The 19,199-nt window shown below is 33.9% G+C and overlaps 1 protein-coding gene across 1 annotated transcript; it reads right to left on the reverse strand.

Annotated features, from left to right (window-relative positions):
* Positions 1-296: 296 nt before the first annotated feature.
* Positions 297-18,501, reverse strand: LOC108907299 (nicotinamidase). The gene is made up of 5 exons (XM_018710922.1): positions 18,222-18,501; positions 9,948-10,134; positions 4,787-5,155; positions 2,892-3,060; positions 297-1,515 (listed from the first exon to the last, which is right to left on the reverse strand). The coding sequence occupies exons 1-5, from the start codon at positions 18,308-18,310 to the stop codon at positions 1,280-1,282; spliced, it is 1,050 nt and encodes a 349-aa protein (XP_018566438.1). The 5' UTR covers positions 18,311-18,501; the 3' UTR covers positions 297-1,279.
* Positions 18,502-19,199: the final 698 nt, after the last annotated feature.

Genomic DNA, 19,199 nt, shown 5'->3' on the forward strand with positions numbered 1-19,199 from the left:
TGTATACAATATAGATAAGTTGAAGACATGTGTGGAAATATCAAAGATTTATAGGCAACCATAAATACCCAAGTCGTAGGAAAGAACTTCCAGTTATTTTTTTATTTATACACAGGAAGAGATAAAATGTGCGGTTTTAAAATAGATATCTGTATTTATCTTGAGATAATTTTTTACCTCGGAACGTACTGTGTAAATATTTACGGATATATGAAAATAGTTACGCACATTTGCAAATTTTATAACAGAGGTAAACAAATAAAAATAACTTTTTCATTTATGCATTTAATGGTTGACAATGCTATATTCTATCCCTATATCACATCATCGTTAAAATATAAAGGCTCTAAATATAGAGCAACCCTAAAGAAGCACAAATATAAGCGAAGTACTCTTCCTTATGCTAAAACTACCCACAAAATTTAAATGATACCTACACAAAAATACTGTTTTCTTGCAAACATTTGTCATAGCTACCCTAAATACTTTCATTAATATAATTAGGAATGGTTTTGCTCTGATGTAGTTCTTGCAGTGCTTTGAGTTCAATTTCTTCATTTAGAATATGTTTAATTTTATAAAACTATATAAATAATTTGACATTACTGAATAATAATTTACAAAGTTTTTTACAAATATGCTACACTTAACAAATCTGCTTAAAATTTTACTAGAACTATATAGTGAGCAAGATATAAAAGTTACAGTAGTATACAGAGCATACAGAGTAAAAGAGAATGTGGGAAAAATGCAAATGCATATGTTTTTCTAATAATACGAGTAGTTAGACTATATGTAAAATATGCTCAAGGAAAATATATAATTTCAAATGTAAATATGTTGTCATGATTGAGAATAAATACTTAATATACATTAAATTAATCTGAGAGACTTAAATTCCATATAAATATAAAAAAAACTTTACCTTCACACTACTTTCTTGGCCCTAAGGCCCAAGTTACACAACAACCATTTTTTAGTTATTCCATAAGAATATAACATGTCAGTCTTTCAGACTTACCACCTTATTATTCTTAGTTTTATAGCTAAAGTTAATTCAATTTTAACAGAACCTTTCACATCATATTTCAACATTCATATTTTAAGAAAAAATACTGAAGTGTGACACACACTTTTTGAAAGCTTTAAGTTAAAAAAGTAGGTCTTACATTTAAATATAGAAAAATAAGTTAAATCTAAGTACTACTGCTCACTATGTACTCCTTAAAAGCTTTACGAGAATTGGAACAGTTTATAAGCTGTTAAGTACTGTGGAAGCTTAAGAGGTTGATTCTTGTTTTTCTTTTAAGTTCAGGGCCAATTTGTAGCCTAATTCGGGTCTTCTGTCGTTCCCCTCGACCATGTTCTTCACCCGATCTGAGACCACGACGATTCCGTGGTTCTTTACCACGTGGTTCTTTGTCCTTTCTATGTCTTGAAGGTCCACGCCTCTGCTGCAGTCGTCGAGGAGGATGGTGCGGAAGCCACTCGAAATAGCATCCACGGCAGTGGCACCTGAAATAGCAGCCAGATAAAAAAATATTTACAGATTTGTGAGGAAAAAATGTTGCATTTATAAGCACTACGTAGCTGGACGACTGTAATATGTATGTATCTTCAATTTCTTGCGCGCTCCCCTCCAAGTAGCTTCGGCCAATTTTATTTGACAAATGCCTATTTATTCGGTATTACTGTGGTGTTCATAGTGCTCTTATTACCGTGGTTTATTGTTTACATCAGTCTTACAAATGTTCAAAATGGCCGTGGCTAGTAAGGAACTAACGGACATTTTAATTTATGCTCAAAACGTCCGATTTACAGATGAAGCTAAGATTACAAGAAGTGGGATAAATAACACACATGTCTGGTAATTAGAGAATTCGTATGCGATTCAACGGAATCAGTTCCAGCGCTATTCCTTTCTTGTATGTTCGTCAGCCATTGCCGACCATCTGCTAAATGAACCCGTTCATATTGCTAAATCGAATTAATGGTTTTTAATATAAAGAATTGCCCGGATTTCTTGAAGATAGCTATTCGATAATGAATTTCGTCCCACTATTTTTGTCAATATGTTCGAGATGACCTTAAAGAAGTTCAAGATGATGTGGATTGGATAAGGAGTGCCGATAGCATAGCCACCCCGCTCTCCTGACTTAAATCCTCTACGTTTTTTATGGAGACAAATAATACATTAAATGCTTCGTACTGAAGTGGAAACTACTGACGATTTACGTGTAATTATTCCAATTGCTGCCAATAATATACGTTCTATCCAAGATCAGCGTGAAGAAGGAACATATCGTTTGTCAAAACTGGGTCAAACAAGCCCAAATATGTTTACGAATTTGGTTTTTCGCGTAAACTTTTTATACATGCCGACTGACTGTATGTGGATTGCGCTAGGTCGGGTATTACAGTCGACCAATCCTGTGGCGGGTAAATACATATTTTTGGAAACATTGAATGAGACCGGTTACAGAGGATCTGTTTGTAGCGGCTTCAGACCCAATAGGAATCTAAATGAACGTCAGGGCGGGTCTAGAAGTTCTAATAGCGGGTCGGCCCCCACAGAGGCTAGCCCGAGAACAACAAGGTCACACCAAAGATTCCTAGCTAAGGCTAAGGCATTGAAAGTGATTCTGTAACTTACTACGACCAGGTAGACAGGCAAATATGTTTTTAATAATTTTCGAAATGTCCTTTTTGATTCAGTTTTAGACTATTAATATTTTTATGGATCCCACTGTATATTCCATAATATATTTTTGAATAATTTGTAAATCAACTTGTAGAGCTAAAGCAAAACTAGGTTATAAATAGATCAGAGTTATGTTGAGTCAAAACTTAAGTCTAAATGATACAAGACGTTGAAATATTAGGTCGCTTACCCACACACACGTCGTAAGCAACTCCGCAGATATACACATCGGTAATGTTCCTCAATTTAAGCTGAGCATCTAGTTTTGTGTCAGTTAGTTTCGAATTGTCCCAAAATGCTGAATAAGAGTCCACTTCTGGATTGGTTCCTTTGTATATTTTCACGGCATTTTCCACTACCTACAAAAAAAAATGTTGATTTAAGGTTATTGCATTAGCTAAGCTAGAATTCAAATGAGTTATTTAAACGTTTTCTATGACTATGAAAAACTCGTTCCTATATTTATTTAGCCATAGCAGTGACTATAACAAGAATTGTTATAGTCACTGGCCATAGTCATATAACAGGTGTGGTCGCTCAGTTGAAGAATGCGCGCGCAGGCAAACGACAAACAAACACAGCCGGACTGGGCAACCAGCCATAAATTTCAGTTGTCGACAAATTTCCTAGCAGTGCAGTGCAGCAATGCGGAATTTGGTGTGATTCAGGTAATTTTAATTTATTATAGGCACATTCTACTAATCATTCATATTACAATTGCAAAAGGGAGAAATAAGAGGGATATTTTGTTTACTAATATTATTACAACATGGCATTTTGGAGACCTTTTGAATAAAACGAAATACCGCCAGACAATATTGAATTAGTAGAACCGGTTGTTGACGAAACAGATTTAGAATTTAAAAATAAAGTTTTACATGTTCAATGTCAGCGTCTGATTTTAAATATTTACGATTGTTTAAAAAAAGGAAGAAAATGAAATTATAAATAAAATTCGCATATTAACTAAAGCTTCAGTGTCGCCGATTTCCAAAAAGTCAAGTATTTTATCGTCATTGGAGATACTTGTGAATCTTATAAAGTTTCTGCTAAAGCCTTTTATACAAACCGATTGCTTTTTTTAATAAAAATTTCCACTTCATATATTCCAAACAAAAGGAATTTTTGCGAAGCAGTAAATCATTATTTCAACTAGGGACTAACTTATGAATAACAAAACTGCGACAAAATCCATTATACTTAAACTTTGATTATTGAAAATATAGAAACTATTACACGCCAATTTCAGTTTCCGGAAACGCTGGTTCTTCCAAAGTCCCAAGGGACCCCCCACGTCTAGGGTAATAGATTGCATTTTAAAACAACCAATTAACCACCTATCCAACTTCGAAAGCCTGTTCCGAAAACTAATTCCTAACCCATTAGACGCTTACACGCGACTCTCTGTGCTCTGAAACCAATTTAACTTGCCCGGATAGTTTATGTAGTAGCCTGGCGAACTGATCCTCAAGCACAGCAATTTTTTTAACCGTTCCTGATAAGTCATCCAAATAATTAGAATACATTATAGCTTACGGTTACTGTTAGCGTAAGTTTCCCACACATTTAGATTAAAACGTCACACCTGACATCAATCCTAGTTACATTTTTTTTGTAGTGAATGTATTGTTGATGTTTACAATTGAAGAATTTAATTTCATCGAGTTTTGGTGCGCATTAAAGTTCTACCGGAAGTTTCCCACACATTTAGAATAAAACGCCACGCCTGTCATCAATCCAAATTGCATTTTTTGCAATGTATGTATTGTAACGGTTGACGATTGAAGTTAAAATTAAATTTCGTCGGGTTTCAGCAACATGGTGCATATTAAAGTGCAAAACCTACTAAACTCCTAATAAAAATATGACACCTTTCTACACGTGTATACTAACTAGATCGAAAATCCGGAAAACTATTTAAAAAAGGTTCTTTCTTTCCTACATTAACAAAAAATCTACTATTCGTTGCATACAAACATTTCTGCTGCAAATGCAATATCTAACGCCTTATAAAATTAAATTTTCTCTGAATCGCCCTTCAAGATACGCGAATTTCGTGTTCTGCGCTTTTACTTCCGGGCCTACCTTAAGATCTTTATGCAGCTCGCTGCCCCAGGTGTTCTGGACGCAGTGCCGGGGCCACATCCTCTGCTTCATGGGGGGATCCCCGTCGAAGATGACGGTGTCGTAGAGTTGCACATTATCCACTGTTATCGGGCTAGATTCGTGCAACTTCCTGAGGTTGATGTTGTCTAAGAAGGACACGTGGTCCATGGGGTGCCAATCGAAAGAGTAGAACACAGCGTCGAAGTCTATCTTCTCCAAGAGATTGTTGATGGGCTGGAGGATGTCCTCGCCGTTATGCTTCGCCGGGCACTTCCGGATGTCGAGGGTGCCGCATATGAAGTCGTTCTGGACGTCTATGATGAGGATGGCGGAAATGGGACGGACAATCTGAAAAACAGATGTTTTAATATCTGAAAATACATTAGGGGAAAGTACAAGAGAATTCTGGAAAGGTATGGATGATTCAGTAAAACATTAATTCTTAGAAGTAGAGGAACTTAATCTCAGTTCAAGTGATGTGGAAAATTTTTCACTGAATTTAAACCTATTCCAATATCATCAAAATTCGTTTACATTTTCTATACTCCAGCCCGAATGTAAGTAAATGAATTCAAGATAAATTTCAAACTCACTGGTCAAACATAAATACAGGGTGTCCCATTTTTATTCTGAAAAAAATCAGGAAAAGGTAGATCCGATAAAATTAAAGGGACTTTGTTATACAAACTTATTTCGAAATCTGAACCCTTTCCGAAATACAGGGTGTTGAAGTTGAATTTACTTTTTCATCTTTTGTTAATATCTCTTGGAGTTATAAACAAATTGTTCTCAAATTTTGTGTGGTGAATGCCACAGTGTACTACTACTAATACACAAAATCTCAGCTCGACAGAAAAAGCCAGTGGCGTGCATTCCGCACTTGCCGATACCTTTTATAAAAAGTATGTGTTACGTCACTGACTGATCTTTAAAATAATAAATAATTTCAATTGTCCGTTCATTGTTCTGCCAAAAAGTATAGTTACGTTTTCTCCATAATAGGCACCGTTACGGAGTAAACCGACATTTTATACAATCATCCCTGATCATAATTTCAGCAGAACTGTTTTAATCAACAACTGAAACGCTCAGGTTGTTTTAATTTGGCTTCAGTATTCCTTATCTAAAAAATGTTAAAGCACATTCCTGGTTAATTTAACAATATTAAATGTTCAAATTGCAAGCCACTGGCTGCAATACACTTTGTTCACTCGTAGTGACAGAAAATTAAAAATCAGAGTTGCTTTGTTTCATAATAAACTTGACATGATCACTCTTTGTTGAGAAACGAAAACTTTTTACATTAATTACTCGGATTTAGCTTTTTATAAAATACCATTAAGTGCTTTAATAATGCCATATAAATTTTCAAATGCTGAATATGCTGATATTGTGTTCTGTTACGGATTGTGTAATGGTAACGCATTGGAGGCATCTCGAGAATACAGACGAAGGTTTCCTGATAGACGACATCCAAATTCTCAATTATTTACTGATGCATTTCAAAGACTCCATGAAATTGGTAATGTACGAACATTAGAACATTAGAGCACAGAAATCAAAGAATAGATTTGAGAATATTTGAACAATATTTAAATATTCGTTGATACATTAATGATACACTTTTTGTTTAGTTTATTAAACGTTAATGTGCATAAATTTTATAATTAATTATTGTTATTAAATCACTGAAAGAATTTTAAATGTTTTAATTTTTTCCAACTTAAAAAAAAACATCATTGTTAGTAATCACAGATAGTATTCAATTAGCCAGGAGTGCGCTTCAGCATTTCTTAGATAAGGAATAGTGATCGAGTTCTGCTAAAATTAAGATCAGGGATGATTTTATAAAATGTCGGTTTACTTTGTAACTGTGCCTATTATGTAGAAAACGTAAAAATGCTTTTTGACAGAACAATGCACGAACAATTGAAATTACTTATTATTTTGAAGATCAGTCAGTGGCGTAACACATACTTTTTATAAAAGGTATCGATAAGTGCGGAATGCACGCCACTGGCTTTTTCTGTCAAGCTGAGGTTTTGTGTATTAGTACTAGTGCACTGTGGTATTCACCACACAAAATTTGAGAACAATTAATTTATAACTCCAAGAGATATTAACAAAAAATAAAAAAATAAATGCAACTTCAACACCCTGTATTTCGGTAACGGTTCAGATTTCGAAACAAATTTATATAGCAAAGTCCCTTTAATTTTATCGGATTTATCTTTTCCTGAATTTTTTCAGAATAAAAATGGGACACCCTGTATGTAAACCGCATACCAATTCGACATAAAAGCTTTGTGCTCCACATATGTTGAGCATTCCAAATATTCTGTCATCGCTGTCATTCCATGGAACTTTTATTCCCCAAATTGTTAACATTCTTAATACAATATGAAAAGGAGAGGTGTTCTTAAAAATGTAAGAAAATGAAATAGTGGAGGAAATACATGATATTGTTGGGTATTATTATTTTTTTTCAATTAGAAGACGCCACGTTAGTATCACACCAATAAGAAAATATAAATTGTTCCCTTCTACTTGTATCACTGGAGTATTTTTTTTTCTTACTACGCAATATTTTTCGTTTCCATCACACATTCTCTGGTTATTTATTAACTGATTTATCGTATCTATTTTGAATTATTTTGCGCAAATCCATCAAAAAATTAGAGACAAAAGAATTTCCGAAATTTTTCCGTGATTTTTGACAGACTGTATTTAGGTGAAAAAGGGTCGTATCGGAAATTAAAAAAAAACATTTTGAAGCTCTAAGATTCTAGTTTTTATTTTTTTCTGAGTACACGGACCTGGAAAATTTTTTTTTAGCTAAGCCATTGCATGGTCCAGATAGCTTGTTTATTCAGCTTCAGTTTCCTTTTTTTTTTTAAATTCGATACGACCATTTTTCATCGAAATATCGGACTTTTAATGGAAAAGACAAATGGTCGTACAGAGAATTGAAAGACAGTTTCGAAAACAGGAATAAATTTCCTGTAACATGCTGCCGCAACTTTTCGGAAAAGTTTTTTTTTTCATCTTTTACACGAATTTTAAGAAACAGTTAAAAAGGGGTAATTTATGGTTTTTTAGAAAATGACGGCTAAATTAGAAATACATATTCACGAAATGACTAATGTTAAGCATGACTTTTACAATTCGATATCGGTATCCAGAAGAACCCTGTGAAGTTTCATCTCGATCTAGCGAACCGTTTCTTTGTTTCAAAACAGTCAGACGTTTGAAAAAAATTAAAGGATCACGTTTTTTGAGCTTAAACACTTCATAATCATGATTAAAATGTTTAAATTGATGAAAAAAAAAATTCGAAAAATTTTCCAAAAAAATCTCGGACATTGAACAAAAACAGAAGAAAGAACCATATTGTTTGGAAGACTATTTTTTGATGTAGAGGTTTGTTTGTTTTACGTTACTTCATTTTAAGTGTGTACTTTCTCTGAAATAAATATTAATATTATTATTATTATTATTAAAAACAAAATCCAGTTGTTTCCAGCACGATTCGGCTTTTTCGTCCTATGCTTCTGTTCATCAACTTTTAATCAAATTAAAATTAAAGTTGATGTAATCACTTAAAAACAGTTTTTTTGAAAACTACCCTTTTTCTTCTCTGGAAAAAAAAACAATTTTCCTAAAAAAATTCGACCAAAAGATCTAAAAACTAGAATCTTAGAGCTTCAAGATGCTTTTTTTTAATTCCCGATACGACCATTTTTCAGCTAAATACAGTCTGTCAAAAATCACGGAAAAATTTCGGAACTTCTTTTAACCCTTTAATTGTTTGCATTAGTTTATTGTACGTTGGTTTTTCGAGGCTCTTTAAGCAACTGCATTGCGATTAGTTTTGGCATATTTTCAAGGGTGTCAACGATCCGGAACCTACATTTTCTTTACTTGTAGAAAACAAAATTTCCTAAAAATGATACATTTGATATTGCTTTCGTTTTTGTGCACTGAATCACGATTATAAAATGTGATCTTAGACTTCAGTCAGTGTCATCTAACATTGGCTTCTTCATTGGATCATCATAAAGTTCATGAACAAAAACGATTGATTTTCCCTGAAAAACGTACATATTTCTTCCTTATGAAAAAATTCCGGATCTTTTGCATTGTATCTGTCCGAAGGTCTTTTGATAAATGCACCTAGATTTGTAGCTTTCCTCAAGTCTTAATTTTTCTTAAGGAAGTCTTGGCTTCTAACACTAATTGTGAGTAGTATGTCCAACACATTGATGGCTTGTTGCTCTTCGGCCAACAGAATTTTTGTGACCCTTCCTTTGCCCGCTTAGAATCACACCATTTTTCAATTTTTTTATATTTAAGTTCATTGTATTTTTAATATTGCAGGAATTAGAGCTGAAATCGCTCCGCTGCTGCCTTTATATCCGAGGGCAAACTCTTTTGAAAATTACTTTTTCAATAAATTTCTGCTTCTCAACCAAACCATCTTAGAACTAAAGGCAGTTCAAGTAATTGTATTTGTGTAATTATTTAAGGATATGAATATTCCAACAAACTGGCAGAATACCACTTTTTCGTCCACAGCAACCCCTTGCCTCCCTACCGACCCTTCTTCTAGCTGCAAGATATCGATTCGTAATTAAAACTGCTGCACAATGATAATTGTGGTGTTCCTGTACCGCCTTTTTACATGGTATTTAGGTCGACCGTTGGTTCGGATATCGATCGGGTTATTAAGAACCCGTACACAACCTTAATGGGTGCTGAAACACCCTCTGGCACGGCTCGCCGACGAATTAATTATCTTGGGAATAGGTCAGAGGGCACCTGGCAAGCTCACAGGTTCATCGAATAGTAATGGAGCAGGGGAGAACGCGAGACGCAGCTAGAATTTTAACTAAAGACGGTAGATTATGGTCGCAGCTGGCACCAAACGTCGTTTTGTCTTTAGTTAGTCATTAAGTATATTCAAGGCTATGTTCTGAAGGATATTATTGGAATAAGCTGATATGACAAACAGTGGGGAATATGGTACATACTTGAGATACTATACAAATGACCGTCCAGCATATGCAACCAACATTGCACGATTAGCACGGTCAACTAAAAATCCCTAAATCTTCACATTGGAAAAGTGAAAATATCTTACTGTCTTTATCCAGTTGTTCCAGCAGTATGTGAACTCTTCTTTGTCGATTTGGCCGTCATGGTTGAGGTCGAATATCTGAAAAATATCTCGAAGGTGCTCTTCGGGCGTTTCGTACGTCTGCCCCTTGTTGTTCCTGAACAGAGCCTGGCAAAGGATCCTAAATTCGTCTATATCTAAGTATCCATCACTAGAAAAGAAGAATTTTAAATTTTCCCAAAATCGACAGTAAAAAAATAAAGATAGAATCGAAGAGCTGTAAGAACCGGTTAAGGTTGTTTTTCTTCATTTAAAATTCTGCAGAAGTTACTTAGTAACTAAATTAATTAAATTATTGTGGTTTCTGTTTATTTTGATAACCTAATTATGCAAATATAAAATCAATATAGGAAGACCTAAGGCTTCACGAAATACTGTAATTTTCTGTTGTGTTTTACTTATATTGTTAATTTGTTCACACATTTATTCGAAAAGAAATATTAACAAACTATTTCGGTGCTAGAATATTGTTTACATGATTATTGATAAAGTTTCTTCTAAAAATTGCCCAGAAAAGTGCACTTTTTTATTTACGTTGGTAACTAGATATATATTTTTGATGTGATGGAAGACTGTCAATAATGTGTATGAGGTATAAAGTTTTCTTTTTATAACTTATTAAATTCCTATCCATATAACTGAAGTTATTTTATTAAAATAACTTGAAAAGTGACAGATATATGTTGAAAATGAAATACGAATATACTTTTTAATAAAGAAAAACAGTGCTAAGGTAACTAAATTTTAATCGGATTATCTTCGTCCAATGACCACTATGGCCCACTAATTTCGATCACCCTGTATTACACCCAGAGACATGCCCTTTCCAAATACAGTGCCACAAACTATAATAATTGTAAGAATCAAGACACCTGAAATTTTTCGAAAGGCATGATTCGAATAATTAGTTCAGCAAGTGTGCTTGCTGAACTAATTACAATAATCCATTTGACAATCAAGATCAATTTATTATACAGAATAATTTTTTGTACACTTTTATTTTTTGTCAATTTTGTTTCTTTTTAAAAATGCCTGAAGTTGAAAATTACTGTCACTGTTAATTACAATCAGCAAAAATTATGGTCTGCTTCTGTCTAAAATTGTGAAACTATTAGGTCAAGCCTAAAATTATGAAAATAAGTTACGTTTGCCTCTACTATTTGCTAAACGTAATCAACAGAGTCAGTTTGGCTAATTATTATTTCCAGACATTTCCAAAGTCTACCAGATATTTAAACTGAAACTTTACACAGATTTAAAACTTTCAATTTGTGGAAAATTATGTTTCATTATAGGTAAATAGATAAAATTGGAGATATAGATATTTTAAGGGATTAAAACTACTTAGCTTAGGTTCTTATTTAAAAAATCTTTAAAGTAGCTTTCCCAAATATTGCTCCTAGCAAAATTTATGAACAAATTTATGAATTATCAACTGAATCATCGTAATCAGTTCAGCAAGTATGTACATCTATAGGGCCACTATACAGGGTGTTTCAGAAAACACGGGCCAACGCTCGGGGCAGATTCCTAACCTAAAAACAAGATTATTTACCATATCAACATGGGTCCGATTTCACTTCTTTCCTTAGTTACAGGGTGTCAAAGTTTTAAAATAAAATATGTTTTTTTCCAAAATTCTAGATTTGTAAATAGTTAGTTGTCCAAATTTCATTTAATTCCCTCAAGTGGAAATCTAGATGCGCGGAAAAAAACAATTTTATTTTAAAACTTTGACACCCTGTAGCTAAGGAACGAAGCGAAATCGGACCCATGTTGATATGAAAAAATAATCTTGTTTTTAGGTTAGAAATCTGTCCCCGAGCGTTGGCCCATGTTTTCTGAAATACCCTGTATATTTAAAAAAAAAAACATTCGAATCGTGCGTCTTAAAAAAAATCCATAACTATGTACTGGCAACGCTGATCATACCCCATTGGTGCTTTCGATAACATCCGAAACTGTTCACTATTTGTCGTCTAGTCATCGAATTATTGAACCCGAAGCCAAACAACATGCACCAACGTAAACCCATCGATTCCGGTGCATTATTTTGATTCGCACAGAGCAAACCCAATCGAGCGGCTCCGCAAAGGTTAAGAGGTTAAAAGTGCATTGTTTAGCGCGTCGCGTGACAACTAATGATTGCCAGGAAACGACCTACCGGGTAGGTGTTTTCCTTTTCCGAATTGACGTTTAAATATCCGACTTGCTTAAGTGTAACAGCTTGACGCTAATGCTAAACTTGATCTTGTGTTACGGCGATATTAAATAAAGCAATAAAATTACAGATTTCACCGCAATTTCGTCGCGTTTTAGGGGCAGTTACGGGATATTAACTTTTATCGCTATACCAGTGGCGTTACAAATCCAACATATATAATATCTTCCCCTGAGTCTAGTTCTAGTAGCAATTCGATGGCGCTAGTGGTTATCCATCTTAGGTCATTATCTAAGTTAGATAACCACAAACCAAAGATATCATTGTATTTTTTCATCACGACACTTAACAACAAATTTGACAATTTGTACCGAGGAAAATTATTCTTGGAAGGTAGATCTACATGTTCAAATGCTTTAAGTGTCCCTTAATATTAGAAACTGTTTCTGTTTGTGTCTGTGAGCGAATTCATCAGTCTGTCGGGATTCTAACTGGTGATGGTTCTGAAGAAGACAAAAGCCCAAATGAGATAAAGGAAATCACATAAATCAAATCTTCTTCAAAAAGATTTGAAGTGCAAAAAGAATTAGGTAGTAAAAATGTTATTCCTGTTTCTTTTTCATATACAGGGAATTGTAAACAAGAGTTAAAAAGCCTAAAAATATGGAAACAGTTACCCAAAGCTATGGAATAGGTGAAATTGTTCTTTTAAGCTTTAAATTTCATTGTTAACATGACTTCGTTTAGATTTTAGAAGAAATTCGCCGAAATTAATAGTACTATTTCCTAAATGTGTAACATACGTCAATGCGAGATTAATTTATGTTTAGTTATGGTCATTAAAGATGAGGTATATACCAATTTTTGTAATATTCGCTCCTGTACCATGGCGGACTATAGAACCGCTCAGCACCGGCGTTGACTCCATTACAAGGGGAGTATAATTACAGTTATCGACAGGTTTTGGGTTGAATAGCGAGAAAAGTGAAATATCGAGTTAAGCCGCAGAAAAAGTGGGCTATTTTCGGACTATCGATCGCCTGTGCGTATCAAATTGTAGTACGTGTAGAGCTATGCTTCCAGCTATCAGGTTGTAGAAAAAAATTGATTTTATGGCACTTTTATGCCATAAACTAAATTGTTACATTCTACCAAGTTATAATTTAGTCCTTCTATTTTTAGGGTTTCTCGAAATTGAAAAAAGGGAAATTAAACCACAAATCGTTCAAAAATAGACCTATTTAATAATAGGTCATATACAATACTTATATACATATGTATTTCCAAATATAATTTGATAGCCTTGGCCCCTCGATGGAACCAAGGAAGAATAGATAAAACTTAGGCAATCAATCAAATTAAAACACACTATTTTTTCTGTACAGACATATTTTATATTTAAACGCAGAGCTACAAACTGCATTGTGGATAGAATACCACTAACAGTAACCGATTAATCAGCATTTAATCATTTAGATTGAGACTGGGAACCCCACATTGTAAAATACAAATACCACACGTTGTTTTAACATTGACTTGGACTAAAAATAAACATCGATTCGATTTGGCTCGTATATTTTACAAACGTACACAAGAATGCACCGATATGCCATGTGCAATAAGCACGCAATATAAATCGCGTTTTCTATTCATTTATTCAACATTCAACACAGTCCTACCAACCGACATGACGAAAAAATAAATCATTATTAAATAAATATTAATTAACAAACCAAAATGTGGCAACAAATATGTTTGTGGCGTGAATAATAGACAAGTTCTTTATTGAATGTTTGTTGGCGGAAAAAAGAATTACGCGTTAAACTTTTTGTTGATTTTAACATGGCAATGAATGTGACATCACAGAAATTGGGTAGAAATTTAAGTGAACATCGGAAACAGCGATAAATTCGAACGTACAAATATTGTTGAGGTGCCTACGTTACTAAGAAAGACTGAATTTGTTCCAATCGAATTAACATATTTCAAAATTCCAAATATTTGTTGAATTTCAGTTATAAAATAGTTATATTAATCATAGCTATAATTTCGAGAGCTACAAGTTCAGTATCAATCTCTATTCCGAGTAAAATACACATTTTGGTTACTTCGTATACTGGGTATATCTATGTGAGGGATCAGATGTTCAAGAGTAATAGTACTTGTTCCCAGAAACTATTCTTTTTTTTAATAAAATTGATAGTTGGATTATAATAATCGTGTTTAGTTTGTGAATCTCAGTTTAACGACCAATGATTGATCCAATATGTCACCACCAGATCCAATTATCAAGCCTGTTTTATTCAAATAGAGCATGCTGTACATATTTAGACCTATTTGGTCATATCTCTCTTATTATTAGAGAGGGACCTATCAAATTATATGTTTTTAATGCTAAGCGCTTTATCCGAATATGTAAAAACATGCAGGCTGCTGCTTTTATTTAACATGAAGTACACTCGAGTCAGAGTCGGGTAGCGGTACTGGGGGAAGCAGCATACTTTCGATCGTTTCGGGTGACTTTCGAGGGCATTTTTAGCATATTTTTCCCATCACCCAGACGAAAATCCGAGATATGGAAATTGGAGATTTTGTCGTCTACTTTCAGATGCCGTTTTCATAATTTAAATCGGACTATTTTTGATAAATCGCCACGCTGTGCAAAAAAAGACCCTAATTTATAATGCAATTGTGCAAAAACTATGCATCGAAAAGAAACCATCTTGCGCACCATTAAACTATATATTATTATCTGTAATTTTCCGCAAGATTGTTTTTCCAGCTTCAAATTTGACGGAATTATGAATTTTTGAAAAAAAGTCTATTTTAGAGGTTTTTCCGGATTTTCTCTGTAAAAAAATGAACCGATCGGGCCGCACAAAACACCATTTTATAGGTTTTTTTATTCTCTACAGAAGCCCTATTGAGAGTAAGACGATTCCATCATTATTTTTCGAGATATTATAAAAAAAAGTTATTTTCAAAAGGTGATACATGAAATTTGCTGTATTATTTAAGTGTTACAAAAAAGCTCTATCGGTTGACCTAACTCCTCAACAGTTAGTAGGTATAGCATGAACACGAACTTTACAAACAGGTTCGGAAAGTCCCCATGGTCCATCTGCCGTTACGTGAGAGCGATAAAGTAAGACATAGAAATCCATGCGATAGAGAAGGATGGCTATAATGAAGGCGTCTCATAGTCACCGCCCGTTTCGCCCTTCCACAAATAGGATCCACTTCTTATTTGTGGAAGGTGCCATCGGTACTTTCCGACCCTGTATACTACGTTTATTTTTGATAACTCGACAAGCTCTATGAACTGATGATGCAGCCAGGATTGTCGCCTCATGAGGGCACTCCACAACGATTAATAGCAGATGCGTTACTTGAAATGGATAGATCGAGAAATATTTCTAACTAAAAAGGTGTAATTAAATGAAAAGTAAAAAAACATTTTAAAATCAAACTTTTATTTAAATGCACTACTTAGAAAATAATAAACCAAAGAGTTCATAAAACCCACAATGTTGTGTAAACCCCAAATCCACAAAATGGTTGAATTGGCTGCTCTATAAAAGTGTAATCAGCAAAAGTATGATAAATAGACACGTACTATCTATAACAGTACGTTCATGTTCTTATGCTATTTAAAAGCTTGTCGCGAAGTTTATTTCTAATTGGAATTTTTATTTTTTAAGAGGTAAGTTAAGGAAATTACGCTCATAAGAACATGAATGGACTGATTATAAATAGTACGTGTCTATTTATCATACTTTTGCTAATGACACTTCTATAGAGCAGCCATGTTCAACTCTTTTGTGGGTTTGGGGTTTACACAACATTATGGGTTTTATGAAATCCTTGATTTATTTTTTTCTTTTTAATGCATTTTAATTATAACTTGTTTTTTTACTTTTCAGTTATAAGTTTTGAAACCACAAGAAAATTTCTTACAAGTTTGTGTGAACCATTTTTTTCAAAGTACGAAAGTAAAAACGATATAATGGGGGAAGAGAGGGTAGTATGTTAACCCTGTACTATTTTGCGCTTCATACCTGAAAGATGTTTTAATTTTTATATTTTCAAGGTAAATATAAAAAGAATTATTGATTGATTATTTCAGGCCATGGCGTTCCAAAATTGTGTATTTCAATATCTTAGGACTTAGGAGAACTTTAGTTTTTGGTAAACAATGAATTTCCTTAAATATCATTCGTTATTATCTAATCTAAATAAACAAAAAAAAATTGCTTTCAATATACTTAGTAGTGGAAGACACTTGTATTTTTTAAAATATGTATTTTATTAATTTTTTACTCTATTATAAAGGTATTTAATCTCTATTTAACAAATAAGTTTAAAAAAATCACATGAAATCAATACCTTTAATACCAAAAATGTAGGTGCGCAAAAGATGTCGTAGACAATATTTTTAACTGTTGAAATTGCAGAAAATAACTATTTTATGGGATACATGCCCAAATTAGCATTGAATTACACCAGCAACAATTAGCAAATAGCTAGTATAGTTGTTACGATGTCAATTGGAACCTATAAATCTTAAAGCACAGGACCGTATGCACTTCTTCTGAAATTTCTTCTTATGCTTTGACCATGATGTGTCTCGTAATTTACACTCGAATTGCAGTCCGGCGAGTCCGGTATTGATAAATTAGTCCGCCTGATGTTGAATTGACGGCGGCGCGCTGGTCATCAAAGCAAACCTGTATTGGTCCACTAGGTCGTAAATATTTTTTTGTATGGTACACGGGTTCACTTAGCTTTGCCGCTTTGCCAGTGCCGTGCAGAGCATTGCTTGGCGAGGTATGTTGTTGGTATAATATCTATTATTATTTATTAGTTGATATTATTATTTGTTCATATCGTAACCAGTAAAGGGTAAGTTATTAAAATAAATGTTATATGTAATTATCTAGTAAATTAGCGTGGCTCTCTGGAGACTCTTTGAAGCGGAAGATAATGAAATTACTTGGGATAATCCCCAAATAGTGGAACCGGTATTTGTCGAAAGTATGGAAACAAACTCAGAGTTTAAAAACAAAGATTTACACGTAAAAAGTCAAAGTATTATATTAAATATATATGAATGGTTGAAAATTGAAAATAGTGAACAATGTGATGATAAAGTTAGGAAACGGATTAACGAATTAAATAAGATATACAAATAGGCCAATTTATCGCGTAATTAAAGAAAGATTGATCACAGTACAAAGAGGAAACGGAAAAATACAAAATTAAAGAAAATTGACAATTTTACCAGATGTAATGCGGCGTACAATTTATAATATGTATAAAGAAAATAAAGTTCCTACTTTAAAAATGATTCGAGATAAATTAAGCGATTATCCTGATTATAATAATAAATCTTTAGATATTTTACGACATGCGTTATTACAGTGCGATTTTAAACATAAAAAAATTGACAATCGTATGGTAATTATATGGTAATATAGCTCGGAATATAGTATATCTAGACGAGACAGGGCTATTTTTTTCTGGACGTCTATGGATTCTGTAGAATTTATGAGTTAAATATTTTTACGCGGTATCAATTGAGATCGTAACAACTTATAATTAATAGTTATCCAAAATAAATATAAAAAATTACGTTTTTGTTGTTACAAGGTCACCCTTGCCAAAATACAAGATATTTCTTTAAAAGATTGCATTATTCAACAATTATTTCAGTAAGCTAAGTGTTTTTATATTAATAATTATTACACATTTTTTTGGCATAAATAAGTGGTAAGTGCATTTTTGCAACTTTCTCATTTATTTTTATATGAACTAAATCATGCAAGCCTCAAATCGTGTGTGCATTCACGAAACGTAGGCACCTTAAGGAACCAACGAGCGGGTTCATAGACAGCGCCGGTAAAAATCGAGTCGATTTACATAATTCCGCGAGCGGCGATAACGAACGTTAAAATACCAAAACGATACAAACACTTATATCGTAAGTAAACACAGGCGGATCGGCTGTACGGAGCCGGCAGAGGCCGCACATGGCGGAAAGCGGGCAAAGCGAGGCACTAAACCTAATTAATATTTACCAGTTTTTGTCGAAGGCGTTGAAGCACGCTTCCATAGTGGTGCACGTGAAGTCGAAGTTCACAAAATCGATGGGACTTGTGCTAGACATGACGCTGCAGCCGAGGCGAAACTACGCGCCAAGCGCCAAAGTGGGTTTGTGTGTGCGGTGGCCGAGGAGTCGATAGGAACGCGGCGGCGTTACTCACGGCCTGTCACGAACGGGGGGAGCACCGCGGAGGGAATCCCAGCTGGCGGACGCATATGCTGCAATTAACCGGAGTAGTTGCAGCTCGTCTTCGCCTGAAAGAGGAGAAAAAAAATGTCATATAAGTGCATTTCGTTTGCACCGGCTTTTGCTCAGGGCCGGAGCGAGGGTAGGGCTGCCAAGTTTAATTTTCGGGGCAAAGCAGCTAAAAATTCAAAACATGGGAAAAAACGTTTCTTATTTGTCTCACGAATCAACCAGAACTATACAGGGTGTACCACCACGAACTCCATCGATGGATATCTGGGAAACCACTTTAAGGATTTTTTTGAAATTGTGATGGTGTGATACGGGCCGTGGGGCCTACCCTACCAAGCTAAAATATTTTCAAGGTCATCGCACTTCCGGTTATACCAGAAGTCGATACTACCTTTCTTAGTTTAAATGGAACCCCTGTATATTTAAAAAAAAACCATAAATTTTTTAAAACTTATCTGCTACAAACAATACAAATAAAATAATAAAAATACTTTCTTTGGGTTCAGCTTAGATAAACTAAAACTGTAAATATAAACATATAATAAAACTAAATGAGAAGATAAAAACATTTTAGTTATACAAGGCGTAATAGGTTTTAATCGGAAAAATTCCGTCGAACTCTCAAAAATAAAAAGAAAAGTTCATATGAACTTGCATTAAAGCTTCGTTTTCGAGATATAATGGTAAAATTAAAAAAATTTATATTTCTGTACATATCTCTTCCCGATTAAGACCTGAGACACACTGTATATTA

Source organism: Anoplophora glabripennis, unplaced genomic scaffold (genome assembly GCF_000390285.2).
Source record: "Anoplophora glabripennis isolate ALB-LARVAE unplaced genomic scaffold, Agla_2.0 scaffold222, whole genome shotgun sequence".
In the NCBI taxonomy this organism is placed as follows: Eukaryota; Metazoa; Arthropoda; class Insecta; order Coleoptera; family Cerambycidae; genus Anoplophora; species Anoplophora glabripennis.

Bases quoted from the DNA above. Each gene is read 5' to 3' on its own strand.
- LOC108907299 (XM_018710922.1), bottom strand. From the start codon at position 18,310: ATGTCTAGCACAAGTCCCATCGATTTTGTGAACTTCGACTTCACGTGC. The intron at 10,135-18,221 runs GTAAATATTAAT...CTTCTTTTCTAG, and splicing joins AACGCCTTCGACAAAAACTG to TGATGGATACTTAGATATAG. The intron at 5,156-9,947 runs GTAAGATATTTT...TCTGTTTTTCAG, and splicing joins GGAACAACTGGATAAAGACA to ATTGTCCGTCCCATTTCCGC.